This window comes from Rhinoraja longicauda, chromosome 23, assembly GCF_053455715.1.
Source record: "Rhinoraja longicauda isolate Sanriku21f chromosome 23, sRhiLon1.1, whole genome shotgun sequence".
Taxonomy (NCBI): domain Eukaryota; kingdom Metazoa; phylum Chordata; class Chondrichthyes; order Rajiformes; family Arhynchobatidae; genus Rhinoraja; species Rhinoraja longicauda.
In genome coordinates, this window is record NC_135975.1 from 36,179,666 (window position 1) to 36,195,045 (window position 15,380).

Sequence of the window (15,380 nt, forward strand, 5' to 3'; positions counted from 1 at the left end):
TTCAAGTCTCTTCCTGGCCTTATTTTTCCCTAATGGCAGCCTCACAGTCCCCTGAAATATCTGAGCTCTGCTATCTGTGGTCTCTTGTCACTTATTAAAATGTGCTTACCTCATTTGTCTCTTGTTCATCTCCTTTAAAATCTGTTTATGGGTTTTGGTCTCAAAATCTCATCGATATTCCTTATGTGAAATAACTTGCGATGTTTAACAATGTTAAAGATGCTATATAAATGCAAGTTGTTTATCCTGGCATTGACTGTTAATTTAGAATTTAAATATTCTCACATTCACACATGGGTGACATGGTGGTGCAGCGATAGAGTTACTGCCATGCGGCACATGCAGCCCCAGAGACCCGGGTTCGATCCTGACTACGGGCGCTGTCTGCATGGAGTTTGTACGTTCCCCCCGTGACCGCATGGGTTTTCTCCGAGAACTTTGGCTTCCTCCCACACTCCAAAGACGTACAGGTTTGTAGGTAAATTGGCTTGGTACAAGTGTAAATTGTCCCTAGTGTGTGTAGGGTATTGTTAATGTGCGGGGATCGCTGGTTGGTGCAGACTCGGTGGGCCGAAGGGCCTGTTTCCGCGCTATATTTCTAATCTAAACTAAACTATATTTAAACTACCCAATAATTGCAATGCAGAAACGATTTTACCTCAGACCAGAATCAGAAGCATCCATGTCATCTTACTGAAATGGAGGAAATATAAACATTTTAGTTTATGTAATCATGTTTTATATACATTAACATTGTTCTGACATTTTGGTCAAGTATTAAATGCTACTATTCATCTTTTCTGAATTAGTTTATTGATCCAGATGGCATATTTCACGTCCCAAGCTGTGTGGGGCCGGTGGAAGATGATAAAGGTGGATTTAATCTGAAATTTGAACACCCGTTTGATGATGTGAATGTAGTTGACTTACACTGGGTGTGTGCCATGGTGTTATATGCTTTAGAGCTGCTGTGCAATCAAAAGAAGTGGGAATCCTTAGCCCATTTAGCCATCTACTTCAACATCGTTACACAGTGAGTGCGTTTTAATCTTCTGCCGCATTTTAAAAAAAAATTTAGGACATGGTTCATTGCATGTTCACATGGTTCCCCTGGAGGACCGCATTAATAATTCTCTTCCCTCCAGATGAAAACTGAAACACGGGAAACTTGCTGTGAAATTAAAATATTGTGCTTTATGTATGTAGAGTCAGCATATCGCCACTGGGTTCCTGTATGTGCTATTACCGCCAAGCTGAACCAGCTGTCAAAGCTATTGAAATGCTTGAGCATATTAAAGATCTCTCATATAACAGTTCCAAAAATTTAACAACATTTTTTTTTTTAAATTGAATGTGAAAAAAATTGTGAGTTTAAAACATAAAATGCGAGCAAATTTGTCTGTATTTAATTGTTTTAATTGCATCAGAACATAAGAACTTGAAGCAGCAGTCAGCCATTCATCTCCTCATAGAAGACAGACACAAAATGCTCAAGTAACTCAGCGGGACAGGCAGTTTCTCTGGGTGAAGGAATGGGTGCCATTTCGGGTTGATATCCTTCTTCAGACTCTGTTTATGGTGTATCTTCCTTGTAAATCAGCAATTGCAGTTCCTTCTTACACATTCAGTTCCTCGTGTCTGCTCTACCATTCAATAAGCTCACACCTGATCTTGTACTTCCGAACCAATTTCCCACTCAAACCCTGTTTACCTCAATTATCTTAATATCTCAAAACTCATGGGTCTCTGTCTTGATGCTCTGCATTCACTGCTCTCGTTCTTAATGGTGGTGACTTATTCTGAGACTGTGGCACCTGGTTACAGGAATCAATTCCCCTTATACCCTTCCAAACCTCTTAAAAATGTTGTACATTTCAAAATAATTACTGCTCATTTTTTAGACTCGAGAATACAGGCATCATTTACTTAATTTCTCCACAGGGCAACACAAGGGCGCAATGGTAGAGTTGTATCCCTGTACAATGACAATAAAGATATATTGTATTGTATATATTATATTGTATTGTGTTGTATTGCTGCCTTACATCGCCAGAGACCCGGGTTCCATCCTGACTATGGATGCTATCTGTATAGAGTTTGTACGTTCTCCCTGTGACTGCGAGGGTTTTCTCTGGGTGCTCCAGTTTCCACCCACACACCAAACACGTACATGTTTGGAGGTTAATTGGCTTTGGTGACTTGTAAAATTGTCCCTAGTGTGTGTAGGTAAATGCACTGGTCGGCACAAGTGACGTGTGCCGAAGGGTCTGTTTCCACACTGTATCACTAAACTAAACTAAACTAAGTTGCTGTCTTACAACCCCAGAGACGTGGGTTCGGTCCTGACTATGGATGCTGTCTTGTATCCTAAACACAACATGTTTGTGGTTCCAGCAGGACTTTGTTATTTTATATAATGATTTTTTAATTTGTTTGCTCACTAGTGAACGGTACTCTGCGAAAGTCACTCCCCTCCTGGTTTACGCCCAGGGCCAGCTTCAGGAAAGGATCAGTGAGTTCCAGGGTCCTGCTCCTCCACAGCCTCATTTTGTGAAGGTCTTGCGTGACTCAGGAACTGTTGTAAGTATCTGCTTGTTCTGCTGTGTGACTTTGGTGAAGGAAAACCCACTGATGATGAAATCACGAGACATTGGTACAGAGGATAGTCATGGGCCGGTATTTGGGCGGTCACTGTAGCGCAGCGATAGAGTTGCTACATGCCTTACAGCAAATGTAGCGCCGGAGACCCGGGTTCGATCACAACTACAGGTGTTGTCTGTACGGAGTTTGTACGTTCTCCCCGTAACGTGCGTGGGTTTTCTCCGAGATCTTCGGTTTCCTCCCACACTCCAAAGATAGACAGGTTTGTAGGTTAATTGGCTTGGTAAATGCAAACATTGTCCCCAGTGGGTGTAGGATGGTATTGTGCGGGGACCGCTGGTCGGCGCGGATCCGGTGGGCCGAAGGGCTAGTTTCCGCACTATATCTCCAAACTAAACTAAACCCACTCCAAAGCAGCTTAATATAAATGGTACTGGTGTCAGAGGGAGAGCAGTGAAGAGTTAACAATCCCAGGAAAGAAGAAACATAAGAGTTGAAAAGCATAAATCTAAGTTTTTGTTGTGTTTAGTTTCGAGATAGAGCACAGAAACAGGCCCTTCGGCCCACCGAGTCCGCACCGAGCAGACTAACACTGTCCAACACACACAAGGGACAATTTACAATTTTGCCAAGCCACTTAACCTGCAAACCTGCATGTCTTTGGAGTGTGAGTGGAAACGGAGAAAACCCATGCGGTTACGGGGAGAACGTGCAAACTGCATACAGGCAGCACCCATAATCAGCATCAAACCAGCACAATGCCCCTAATGAGCTCCTGCCCAGTGCTTGCACAGTAGAGAAGGGTACATTCACTTATCAAGCAGAAATTCCCATTGGGTTAGGCAGCGTCTATGAAGAGAGAAAGAGAAGTCAACTGATTACACCGATAATCATTCATCACAACTGGGAAAGTTAGAAAACCTCCATTCAGTCCAAAGTTTCTCGTTGCCTGTCAATTTAATTCTCCATTTGACTCCTACTTTGACCCTGTTACACTCTTGCAATACAGCTCAATGTAATCTCAAAGAACAGCATTAATGCACATTACAGGCCTTAGGACTCGATATCAGTTTCAATGATTTCAGATATCTGCTTTTCCAGTTCAGTTTCACTCTCCACAGATCCTCTTTGATGTGATTAGTAATCCCACCATTCTCTTTTATTTCCAGCAACAGGTATTCTGTATTCTGTCCATTTTTCTCTTTTTTAATCTTTATTAACCTTCCATTTATATTTCCTCCAAGCAGATAAGGCCATTGACGTGAAGTATTCTTCTGTTTCAATTGTTCAATCCCTACCCTTGCTGCTCGTCCTGCTGAGTATTTTTTGTGCATTGCAATTTTAGTAATTGAGTCATAGAGAGTGATAGTCATGCAGCGTGGAAATAGGTCCTTCAGCCCAACTTACCACATCGGCCAACATGTCCCAGGTACCCTAGTCCCACCTGCCCGCATTTGGCCCAAATCACACTAAACATGTCCTATCCATGTACCTGTCTAACTGTTTCTTAAACGTTGGGATAGTCCCTGCCTCAACTACCTCCCCTGGCAGCTCGTTCCATATACCCACCACCCTATGTGTGAAAGCTTTACCCCTCAGATTCCAAATAAATATTTTTCCCTTCACCTTAAACCTATGTCCTCTGGTCCTCGATTCTCCTACTCTATGCATCTACCGGATCTATTCTTCTCATGAGTTTATACACCTCTATAAGATCACCCCTCATCCTCCTGAAGAGGATCACCCCTAAGGAAGAGAGTCCCAGCCTACTCAACCTCTCCTTGTACCTCAGATCCTCGAGTCCTAGCAACACCCTTGTAAATCTTCTCTGCACCCTTTCAAGCTTAACAACATCATTCCTTTAACAGGGTGACCAAAGCTGAACACAATATTCCAAATGCGGCCTCACCAACGTCTTATACAACTGCTACATGACCTCCCAACTTCTATACTCAGTACTCTGACTGATGAAGGCCAATGTGCCAAACACCTTTTTGACCACCCTATCTACCTGCGACTCCACCTTCAAGGAACCACGTACCTGCACTCCTAGATCCCTCTGCTCTACAACACTTCCCAGAGCCCTACCATCCAGTGTGTAGATCCTGCTCGTGTTAGACTTCCCAAAATGCAACATCTCACATTTCTCTGTAAATTTCACATAAAAATGCTTATTTTTCAGGTAAATTGCAGGAACTTTATCGAACATCAGTTGACAGTTGTAACGTCTACGTATGGCGAAGGCCCTGTTGACCCTGAGCAGCAGGATGACAGAGAAGGTAAGGAGATTTACCTGCTAAACACCTTGAACAGTCTCTTTAGCAGCCCTTAGGGGTATTTGAAGACGTGCATACAATGGGGGAATTTAGCTGATATATCATTACAATTTTCTTTATCTCTGAGTTCACCTGAATATAAAACTAGTTTCCAATGCTGTGAATTAATGCCTTGTCCCCATCATCTAGAAGCATAGGAAAGTCTTCTCATTATCCAGATGCATGGGACAGTCATTCTATCTATCTAGTCACAAGAAGAAATATTCTTGTTCTGGCATTTCTTTGAATTGCCTGAGCATTATCTGTAGAAACCCTGCTTTCTAGCAGGGTGCCTTGGCGACAAACTATGAAAATTAATCAGATTTTATCTTATGCTTACTCATAAATACTTCATTCAAAAACTTCTCTGTCAATACCTGTTTGATAGCAAAGATTGAGCAGAATTTCCTTCACGTAAATCTTGTAGTGAGTGACTCAAGATCTCTCTCTGTCCCTAGCCTCATAATAAGTTAGGTTGTGCTTTCTTGGCACTTAACTCTAGCATTCCTAATTCTTCTTGCACAGCTCATGCTTTGCAATCTCTGCAAGCAAGTATGAAAAACTCTGCCCTAACTTATCCTAATCTCATCCACCACCCTCCAACCCAGGGTTCATTGATGTAAATTGATGCTCATTCCACACCATCTTGATTTTACAATATTAATCCTTGTTATCGGTGAGTACAGTGCTCAAGGAACTGCAATAATTCCCATTCTTTCCTTACTTGATGAAAAAGTACGTTAAGAATAAGGGGTAGGCCATTTAGAACGGAGACGAGGAAAAACTTTTTCAGTCAGAGAGTTGTAAATCTGTGGAATTCTCTGCCTCAGAAGGCAGTGGAGGCCAGTTCTCTGAATGCATTCAAGAGAGAGCTAGATAGAGCTCTTAAGGATAGCAGAGTCAGGGGGTATGGGGAGAAGGCAGGAACGGGGTACTGATTGAGAATGATCAGCCATGATCACATTGAATGGTGGTGCTGGCTCGAAGGGCCAAATGGCCTCCTCCTGCACCTATTGTCTATTGTCTAGACAAAAGGAAAGGTTTGATTCTCGTAAATGCCAAAACTTATTGGTTTGAATATTTGAGTATTCTTTCAGCTTCTGAATCATCCCGTGTCATCTACATGTAATTAGAATGCTCTTAACGCTCGTTATAACAGACCATGAGGGGAAAGGGGGAGGGGGGGATGGTGTCCATTATTGCCGATTGTCTGCTATGGCCGAGAAAGGTATTATCATTGCATGTAGTTGAATCAAAGAACTGCGGATGATGGTTAATATGCAAAAGGACACAATGTGCTGGAGTAACTTAGTGGGTCAGGCAGCATCTCAGGAGAACATGGATAGCTGATGTTGGGACTCTTCTTCAGACTGAGTCAGTGTGCTGGGTTACTCCAGCACTTTGTGTTGTTTCAGCTTGGTTCTAGGTGCCGATACCGCTGGTCTGCACCTGCGAGCCCGTCTTCACCCACCGCACGGTCTGGTTGACACGGCTGTTGGCGCGGCTCACGTTGTAGCTGCTGGCCATCAGCTCTTTGTTCAGGCAGCGGCTACCAACAGGACACGCTCAGTCACCGTGGGGCACCTTCCCCTCTCACCAGCCACCGCTTCTGCCTGTCGGCCGTCGCATTGCCCGCTCCTTCTCCCCCGCTGTCTCCTCTTCCTTCTCCCCCGTTGTCACCGACATCTTCCAAGGTGGAGTGTGTCGGCGACTCTGGCGGAGAAGGAAGAGGAGGCGACGGTGGAGTGGGTGGAGAGGCCAAATGGACAGAGCGATGGGAGACGGAGGAGGAGGACAAAAGCAACAGCCGACAGGAAGAAGCAACAGCTGGTGAGAGGGGAGTGAGCTGAGTGCATCCTGTCGGTGGCAGCAGCCTGAAGAAAGCGTTGTCCCCAAGCACTACAACGTGAGCTGCAACAACAGTGACATCAACGGACCATGTGGTGGGTGTGGGAGGGCTTGCTAGTGCTCCTTGTGATCCTGGGATGGCGTTGGAAGCCAGAGCTGTAAGCGGAGGGGAGGCAGTGCCATCTGGGGGTGACATCAGCTGATCAGTTTTCTATAACTGAAATCCGTCATATAGGTGTCCGTTTACTGTAATGTTCGTTCTGTAAATTTAAGACGTCACCCAAGTGAGTCACAATCAGACAGTCAATAGTATAGAACAACTGGTGAATGACGTGCAGAAAGAATAATGACCCTTCTGAATGAACAAATTGTAGAGACATAGGGATTGGTTGGATGGTCGAACCCTCGGATTGGCTAGCAAGGTCACAAGGCGGGCTAGCGCGGTAGATTCGAGTAGTCTAGCGTTGGAACCCTTTTAGGTAGGACGTTAGGTAGTAGTCTAGAGCTTTGAGTGTTGCGAATTGTCACGGGGTTTTTAGAGCTGTTTAATAAACTTTGACTGCAGCATCCATCGCTATCGGACTCACTACATTGGTGACCCCGAACGTGATCTGTAGATCACAAGAGCATGTCGCAGGTAGGAGCGAACAGTGGGCAGCAGAGCGCGAGCGGCGTTCATCTACCCCCGTTCTGGGCCCATCAGCCGCACCTGTGGTTCGTGCAGGCAGAGTCCCAGTTCCACCTCAAGAAGGTGGATGAAGACCTGGAGAAGTTCCACCTGCTGGTAAGCTGCCTACAGCCCGAGGTGGCCGCGCGGGTGGGACGGTACTTGACCAACCCTCCCCAAACCGAGAAGTATCAGGAGCTCAAGAGGCTCCTGCTGAGGACTTTTGGCTGTAGCCAGAACCAGCGGGCTCTGAAGCTTTTACATTTACCGGAGCTGGGGGATCGGCTGCCGTCAGTTTTGACGACGGAGATGCTGACATTGATTGGCGACCCTCAGCCGTGTATGATGTTCGAAGCGGCATTCCGGGAGAAACTGCCCCGGGACGTCAGGTTAGTGTTGGCGGACGTCTCTTTTGAAGACCCGGTAGCGTTCGCAGAAAAAGCCGACGCACTCGTCATGGAGGCCTCCACTCGGGATGACTCGGTAAATCGGGTTTCAAGGCCCAGCAGCAGCCGGCCGCGCGGCCAAGATGGCGACGCATCGGCCGCCATTTTGCAGTCAGCCCGCCAAGATGGGGCTGCAGCACCCGCCATTTGGCAGCGGGCCCGAGCAACAGAGCCGCACAGGCGCGGCTGGTGCTTTTTTCATAAGCGGTGGGGCAGTGAAGCTCGAAGTTGCAGGGCCCCGTGTTCGTTTCCGGGAAATGCCTCGGCCGATCGAATGTAGAGGCAGTTTCGATCGGCCGCAACCGCCGCCTCTACGCCACAGATCAAGGTACCGGCACCGTCTTTTTGGTCGATACGGGAGCGGTCGTTAGCATCGTGCCTCCCTACGACTACGAAGTTCTAGCAGGTAGGAAGGGTCCGTCCCTCATTGCGGTCAACGGCAGTCCCATCCGCACCTACGGCAAGAGGGTCATGTCCCTGTCCTTCGGGTCCGGGACCTACCATTGGGATTTCATCGTTGCCGACGTGGGCCATGCTATTCTGGGCGCGGATTTCCTCTGGGCTTTTTCGTTGGTCGCAGACGTCCGCGGGAAGGGCCTACAACCCTCGGCTAGCAGTATGGAGCCTGCTACTCCTCCACCTGCCACCCCACCCTGCCCGTCGATCCAGGCCATCACCACGGCCCCCGGCCAGTTCGCTGCGGTCCTCGCCGACTTCCCGCAGCTCCTCGTTCAGCGTTTCGATGCACCTTCCGATAAGCACGGTGTCGTCCATTTCATCCCTACCGAGGGGCCGCCTGTATTCGCCCGGGCGCGGCCCCTACCTCCCGATAAGCTGGCCCTGGCTCGGGAGGAGTTCCTCAATTTGGAACGACTGGGGATTGTTCGCCCTTCAAATAGTCCGTGGGCCTCCCCCTTGCATATGGTCTCTAAAGCATCTGGGGGGTGGAGACCATGTGGGGATTATCGGCGTCTTAACGCTGCAACCCGGCCTGACCGCTACCCGATCCCTCACATACAGGACTTCTCAGCCAGGCTCGAGGGGGCTACGGTTTTTTCAAAAATCGATTTGGTGCGAGGATATCATCAGATCCTTGTCCACCCACCGGACATTCCCAAGACGGCTATGATTACCCCGTTCGGGTTATTTGAGTGGTTGAGGATGCCGTTCGGTCTCAAAAACGCGGCTCAGGCATTCCAACGTCTCATGGACCATGTGGGTCGCGGGTTGTCTTTTGTATTTATTTACCTTGATGACATTCTAGTGGTTAGTCGTTCGGTCCAAGAGCACCTGGTCCATCTTCGCACTGTGTTCCAGAGGCTGCAAGACCACGGTCTGATCCTCCACCCGTCCAAATGCCTATTCGGCCTGTCCGCGGTGGATTTCCTGGGTCACCGGGTCACACCGGCCGGTGCCACTCCTTTGCCCGCTAAGGTGGACGCCGTCCGAACCTTTCCCCGCCCTACCACCATCAAGGGTTTGCAGGAATTCGTGGGCATGGTGAACTTTTATCACCGGTTCGTGCCTGCGGCAGCTCGGATCATGCGCCCCCTTTTTCAATGCCTCGCGGGTAACCCCGCTGAGTTGGTTTGGTCCGCAGCTGCAGAGGCGGCTTTTGCCGCGGTTAAACACGCCCTTGCCAACGCCACCATGCTCGTGCATCCCCGTTCCTCTGCCGCCACGGCCCTGACGGTGAATGCCTCAGACGTGGCGGTGGGTGGGGTTGTGGAGCAGCAGGTCAATGGTCACTGGCAGCCTCTGGCATTTTTCAGCCAGCAGCTCGCAAAACCTGAGCTGAAATACAGTGCCTTTGACAGGGAGCTCCTGGCCCTCTATTTAGCAGTTCGCCATTTCCGATATTTTTTGGAGGGCCGCTCTTTTGTTGCCTACACGGATCACAAACCCCTTACGTTTGCTTTTTCTAAGGTTTCTGATCCGTGGTCGGCCCGCCAGCAAAGGCATCTCACCCTCATTTCTGAGTTCACCACCGATGTTCGCCACATCGCGGGTAAGCTTAACGCCGTGGCTGACGCCCTGTCCCGGCCGGCCACTTCCTCTGTTGCTGCGGTGGGGGGCGAGGTGGATTTCCAGGAGCTAGCGGAGGCTCAGCGCCTGGAAGGAACTGCCTCAGCGTACGCCTCCGCAGCCTCGGGGTTGCGGTTGGAACAGGTGGCGTGTGGCCCGACAGGTACCACACTTTGGTGCGACGTTTCCCTTCCCCGCCCTCGCCGACCGCCCTGCGGCGTAAGGTTTTTGAGGCCATTCATGGCCTGGCACACCCGTCCATCTGGGCGACCTCGGCCATGGTGGCCGCCCGATTTGTCTGGCACGGCCTGCGGAAGCAGGTGGCCGCCTGGACCCGCGCCTGCGTCCCGTGCCAGACCCCCAAGGTCCACCGCCACGTCTAGCCTCCGTACCAGACTTTTGTGGTTCCCCCCGTCCGTTTTTACCACATCCATGTGGATTTGGTTGGTACATTGCCTAGGGGCTACACTCATCTACTAACGGTGGTCGACCGTTTTACTCGTTGGCCGGAGGCTCTTCTGTTGTCGGACACCTCGGAGGCCTCCTGTGCACGGGCCCTGGCGCTGCATTGGGTTGTCCGTTTCGGCGTCCCGGCTATCATCACTACCGACCGGGGCGCCCAATTCACCTCGTCCCTCTGGTCCGCGCTTGCGCAGTTGTATGGGTCCCGCTTGCAGCAGACCACCGCCTACCATCCCCAAGCTAACGGGGTGGTAGAGCGTTTCCATCGACAGCTGAAGGCGTCCCTCTGTGCCCGCCTGACCGGCCCAGACTGGGCCGACCAGCTGCCTTGGGTCCTCCTTGGTATTCGCTTGGCCCCTAAGGCTGATCTGGGTACCTCCTCGGCGGAACTTGTTTACGGATCGCCCCTGCGGGTGCCGGGTGACATTATTCCCTTGTCCTCCCCCTTGCCGTAGTCCGTCCCGTCGGTTTTGGCTTCTCTCCGGGCGCGGGTAGGTTCCCTGGCCCCAGTCCCAGCCTCCAGTCACGGAAGTACAGCAGTGCACGTGCCGGCGGACTTGCAGGATTGCGAGTTCTTTTCCTCCGGCGGGACTCCCATCGCCCCCCTCTATAGCCGGTCTACCAGGGCCCGTTCCGGGTGCTGAAAAGGGGGACGGTTACCTTCACGTTACAGGTGGGAACCCGTCAGGAGCTCGTCTCTGTCTCCCGGCTCAAACCGGCCCACTTGGACCAGTACCGTCCGTGCTGGTGGCCCAACCTCCTCGCCGGGGTAGACCTCCGGTCGACCCACCTGATTCACCAACTGCGTCTCTTCCCTCCCCCCTCGTGCCTCCACCGCCCTCGGTTGGGTTCACTCTGCCTTTTCTAGCTACGCCCCCATCGCCTACATCGGCGGGCTCCACCTTCCCTCCCCCTCCAAAGGAGTCCCCATTCGTCTCCATCTGCGGGGTCCTTCCCGCCGCCTGCCACGCTGGCGGTACCGGCCTCCCCTCTTCGTACGCGTTCGGGTCGGGCGGTCTGGGTGCCCGTGCGGTACGGTATCGAGGGTTCTGGGGGGGGTCATGTAGGGACATAGGGATTGGTTGGATGGTCGAACCCTCGGATTGGCTAGCGAGGTCACGAGGTGGGTTAGCGCGGTAGATTCGTCAGTCTAGCGTTGGAACCCTTTTAGGTAGGACGTTAGGTAGTAGTCTAGAGCTTTGAGTGTTGCGAATTGTCACGGGTTTTTTAGAGCTGTTTAATAAACTTTGACTCCAGCATCCATCGCTATCGGACTCACTACAAAATATGCTTTAAAGAACACAGTCTCCGATTAATTCCAGTTACTTATCTTCTCGTTCAAAATAGATGGCTGGTAATGTATCTGTTAGTATTTTGTTGCTGTTTTGTGTGAGACATGACTGTCAAAGAATGATAATATTGAAGTAATAAATATGTAAACACAAATTTCCTCAGTGGAATGAATGAGGAAATGAAACGTTATTTGCAAAAAGCCAGCTGTGCATACGTGTGCCATAAGCAAATGGTCGTGAACATGCTGTTCTGCCAATGGAATAAATTGATCTTTCTTCATGTTCATTCTTTAACTTGAACCTGGGTTTAAAATATACTTATTTTGTCATCTTAAACATTCAGAAGAGAAGAGAGCAAATGCCTTGATCTCGGTACCAGTGGATATGAAGGATACACTCAGCTGCTTCAGGGACACACTGGTCATCACAAACTATATCAGTTGTGCCGTCCAGCACAGCAGAAAGTTGCATGCATTATTCCTGGCTTACACACAACAAAGTAAGTTTAAAACATATAGTTCAATCAAAATTTGTGACTTCATGTAAAATTGCAGTAGTATATCAAATCCAGACAACGAAAAACCATACCTTTATAGATTGGAATTTTCCCCAGCTCCAATATTGAGTTTAATTCTGGGACCATTTCAGGGAGGATGTGAAGGTTTAGAGAGGATGTACAAAATTGACTCAAATAATTCCTGACACAGTTTTTTTTGATAGGGGATTATTGTAGGATTGGTGTAAATGGCTGGTTGATGGTCAGCTGGGTTGAAAGTTCTGTTTCTATGCCATATCTCGGTGTCACTACAATTACTTACATAGGCACAAACGTGATAAATGGAATTTAATCAAGAGAAATAAAGTGCAGTTAATAGTGAGAAAGAAAACTATTTGCTTCAGAAAATATGGATGGACTGGACAGGTGGAATTGGAAAGAACATTGAATTGGATCTACATTTGAATGTAAAGTACTGGGGCAAGTTGAACATGACAGGGAATTCATGATATATGATCAGATACTTGACAAGTATTAAGGAACAGCGACAATCTTGACATGAATATCCATTAATCACTGAGGCTAGAAGGGCATGTCGGTAGGATGAATGAGAATAAGATGTTAATTTCACAAACTGAGAAGTCAGTATCGAGAGGACATTGATTTAATTGGTAAAAGAATGAAAAGAATCACCCCAAAAGTAGTGGGGATTTGCAACCCACAGCTTGAAAAATGGTAAAGGCAGGTATAATCATCTTAAAAAGTACCCAACTGAGCATAAGCTGAAATGGGTACAGAGAAGATTTGCGAGGATGTTGCCAGGACTCGAGCTGTAGGGAGAGGTTGAGTAGGCTGGGACTGTATTCCTTGGAGCGCAGGAGGATGAGGGGTGATCTTCTAGAGGTGTATAAAATCATGAGAGGAATAGATCGGGTAGATGCGCAGGGTCTCATGGCCAAAGTAGGGGAATCGAGGACCATTGGTTTAAGTCGAAGGGGAAAGGATTTAATAGGAATCTGAGGGGTAGCTTTTTCACACAAAGGGTGGTGGTTGTATGGAACGAGCTGCTGGAGGAGGTAGTTGAGGCAGGGACTATCCCAACGTTTAAGAAACAGTTAGACAGGTACATGGATAACACAAGTTTGGAGGCAATGTAGACCAAACACAGGCAGTTGGGACTACTGTAGCTGGGACATGTTGGCTGGTGTGGGCAATTTGGGCCGAATAAATTATTTCCACGCTATATGACTCGATGGCACTTGAGGAACCTCCGGGTAAAGGACTGAGGAAGTGGGATTAACCCAAAATCCTAAATGAATTTGACTGAAAGGGAGCAAAATGGTAATGCTAATGTGGATATATTACTGAGACCTGGACAAGCAATCCCAAAGATTTGATTTAAACCTAATCATGCTAACGGCAATTTAAAGTCAGTTAGTCAAATTATTCTGGAATAAAAATAGGCTGATGTCAGTAACCCTGCAACTATTGTTGTTGAAAAGCACATCAAGATCACTTGTCCTGACTATGCTCAAGACCCAGGGGAACTTGAAAGATCTCGCAAGCCATCCACCAATTGTGCCAAAATGGCACAAAATCAGAACCAACAATAAAACTATAAAACTATGACACCAATTTCAGCATGCACTCCCCCACCACCATTGACCCGACAATGTCTTCCTTACAAAAGTATCATGCCATAAATAGAAGATGAGTTTTATAGACCACTCAAGCTATGAACCATCTTACATAATAGCACCTATCATCCAATGTCCTAGATTCCTCCCTCCCCCTCCCTCAGTAAGTACAGTTTCTCAGTTGTGCCTCTTGTCTAATCCATCAGGATTGTCCAGGGGCAGTGTTTCTGTGATGTGTCGGCAGAAATCTAGTCACCACAGGGGCCTCAATTCACCTCTCTGTCTAATGTGGGGATTCGGGAGGCCCAGGACAATTGGACCCACACAGCTTAATAGGAATGGGAAGAAAATGGGAGCCAGGTCTTGGCAGCAGGTTGAATTGGCCACAACTTTAGTTTAGTTTAGGATACAGCGAGGCAACAGGCCCTTCAGCCCACTGAGTCCGCGTCGACCAGCGATCCTCGCACCATCCTCCACACTAGGGACAATTTAAATTTTACCAAGCCAATTAACCTACAAACCTGTACGTCTTTGGACAGCACCCGTAGTCAGGATTGAACGCGGGTCTCTGGCGCTGTGAGGCAGCAAGTCAGCTGTGCCACCGTTGTGAACTTCGGCTATTAATAGGACTTGGAATATATGTCATAATACAATTTACTTTAAAGCATATCAAGGTGCAGTTACTTTAGGTGCAGTAAATGAGAATAAGTATTAAGTCATCTGCAGAAAGTAAGGAAATTTATTTTCAGTGTGGCAAATGGAGGTAAAACTTGTCAGCAAGATAAATTGTTAAAAGATCACAATAAAATACTGAAACTTCCTCCGTTTACATTTTAGAACGGAGGGAAATAATGAGAGCCACACCTGCAAGAGTTGACTTCAATTTAACACCATCGCTTATTGAAAATTCCAGACCATCCGACATGTCCAATGAAGATTTTCTTTGTTTTTGTCGCATTTTGAGTAAGCCACTGTCATGGTCACAAGTCTCACTTGTCATCATATCATATGACAATACCATTGGTAAGATATGCATTACAACATCTAGCTTTTTAGATCTATTTGTATGCTGTATACAGACTCACTCAGGTCTATTTAGATAAATACGACAACATAAGCAAGCCATATGATTGGATTAAAGGAAAGACAGTCTACACAGATGTTATCCGCCCTTTCAGTTTGATATCATAATTTTAACAAATAGATAACTTTCCCTTGCTGGAATTTCTTTCATAGATTTATCCGAGTTCAGGTAGTGCGATTATTGATACAAACATAAATTATAGAATCTACATATTAGTCAGATCATTTAAAATGCTTCCAAAGCTTCAACATTATTTAATATAGTAGATATTTTATCATGTTGAGATAATGCATCAAAGGTTTACAGGTGTTACTGAGTTGAGTGCAATTGGTAATAAACTTCCTGATCATAGCCCGGAATAATGACTAGGCAATGTATTCTTCATTCCTGCAGGATCACTGAATTCTCAATCATTCTCCGAGTCCTGGAGTAGAATTTAAAACTTTAAAACTTTTTATTCGAGCACTATGTGCAAGTGCCCATAGCTACGCCTTGGATTTTTTTCCT

General features: G+C 47.6%; 1 protein-coding gene across 1 annotated transcript in view; it reads left to right on the forward strand.

The window, feature by feature from the left end:
• Window positions 1-15,380, forward strand: part of cfap54 (cilia and flagella associated 54) — a 300,159-nt gene that overhangs the window by 159,262 nt on the left and 125,517 nt on the right. The window contains exons 38-42 of the mRNA XM_078420057.1: window positions 810-1,033; window positions 2,445-2,580; window positions 4,784-4,880; window positions 12,000-12,155; window positions 14,627-14,812. Of these exons, the coding sequence (XP_078276183.1) occupies window positions 810-1,033; window positions 2,445-2,580; window positions 4,784-4,880; window positions 12,000-12,155; window positions 14,627-14,812 (799 nt within the window). The remainder of the gene's footprint in view (window positions 1-809; window positions 1,034-2,444; window positions 2,581-4,783; window positions 4,881-11,999; window positions 12,156-14,626; window positions 14,813-15,380) is intronic.